The sequence below is a fragment of the Nestor notabilis genome, unplaced genomic scaffold (genome assembly GCF_000696875.1).
Source record: "Nestor notabilis isolate BGI_N333 unplaced genomic scaffold, ASM69687v1 scaffold14179, whole genome shotgun sequence".
Classification (NCBI taxonomy): Eukaryota; Metazoa; Chordata; class Aves; order Psittaciformes; family Psittacidae; genus Nestor; species Nestor notabilis.
This window is the reverse complement of record NW_009945150.1, coordinates 7,680-8,017: the sequence shown is the minus strand read 5'-3', so window position 1 is coordinate 8,017 and position 338 is coordinate 7,680. Positions and strand designations below refer to the sequence as shown.

At 61.8% G+C, this 338-nt stretch overlaps 1 protein-coding gene across 1 annotated transcript in view; it reads left to right on the top strand.

The window, feature by feature from the left end:
* Positions 1 to 338, top strand: part of LOC104412130 (low-density lipoprotein receptor-related protein 2-like) — an 8,937-nt gene that overhangs the window by 6,078 nt on the left and 2,521 nt on the right. The window contains exon 13 of the mRNA XM_010022747.1: positions 177 to 294. Within this exon, the coding sequence (XP_010021049.1) occupies positions 177 to 294 (118 nt within the window). The remainder of the gene's footprint in view (positions 1 to 176; positions 295 to 338) is intronic.

Sequence of the window (338 nt, the reverse complement as noted above, 5' to 3'; positions counted from 1 at the left end):
CCTGGGCCTCTTAATGCCCCCCCCTGCCTCCCCCTCCACGACTCAGCCTTTGCCCTCCTGGTGTCACCGGCAGCCGTGGTGCAGGTACCATCCTCCAGAGCCTGCCCTGGGGGCTGCCATCCTCATCACTGACAGGGGAGCATGGTCCACATCCTATTGCTGCCTCCTTCCTCCAGGTCTACCTGAAGGACTTGCCCACAACGGCTGGATCCCAAGGTTTTCCTCCCCACCGGGCCCTGCCCTTGGCCAAAGTGGTCCAACTGACAGCCATCGACTATGCAGTGAAAGACAAGAGCCTGTACTTTGCAGAGGTGGGGGGGGACTCCATTGGGCTGCTG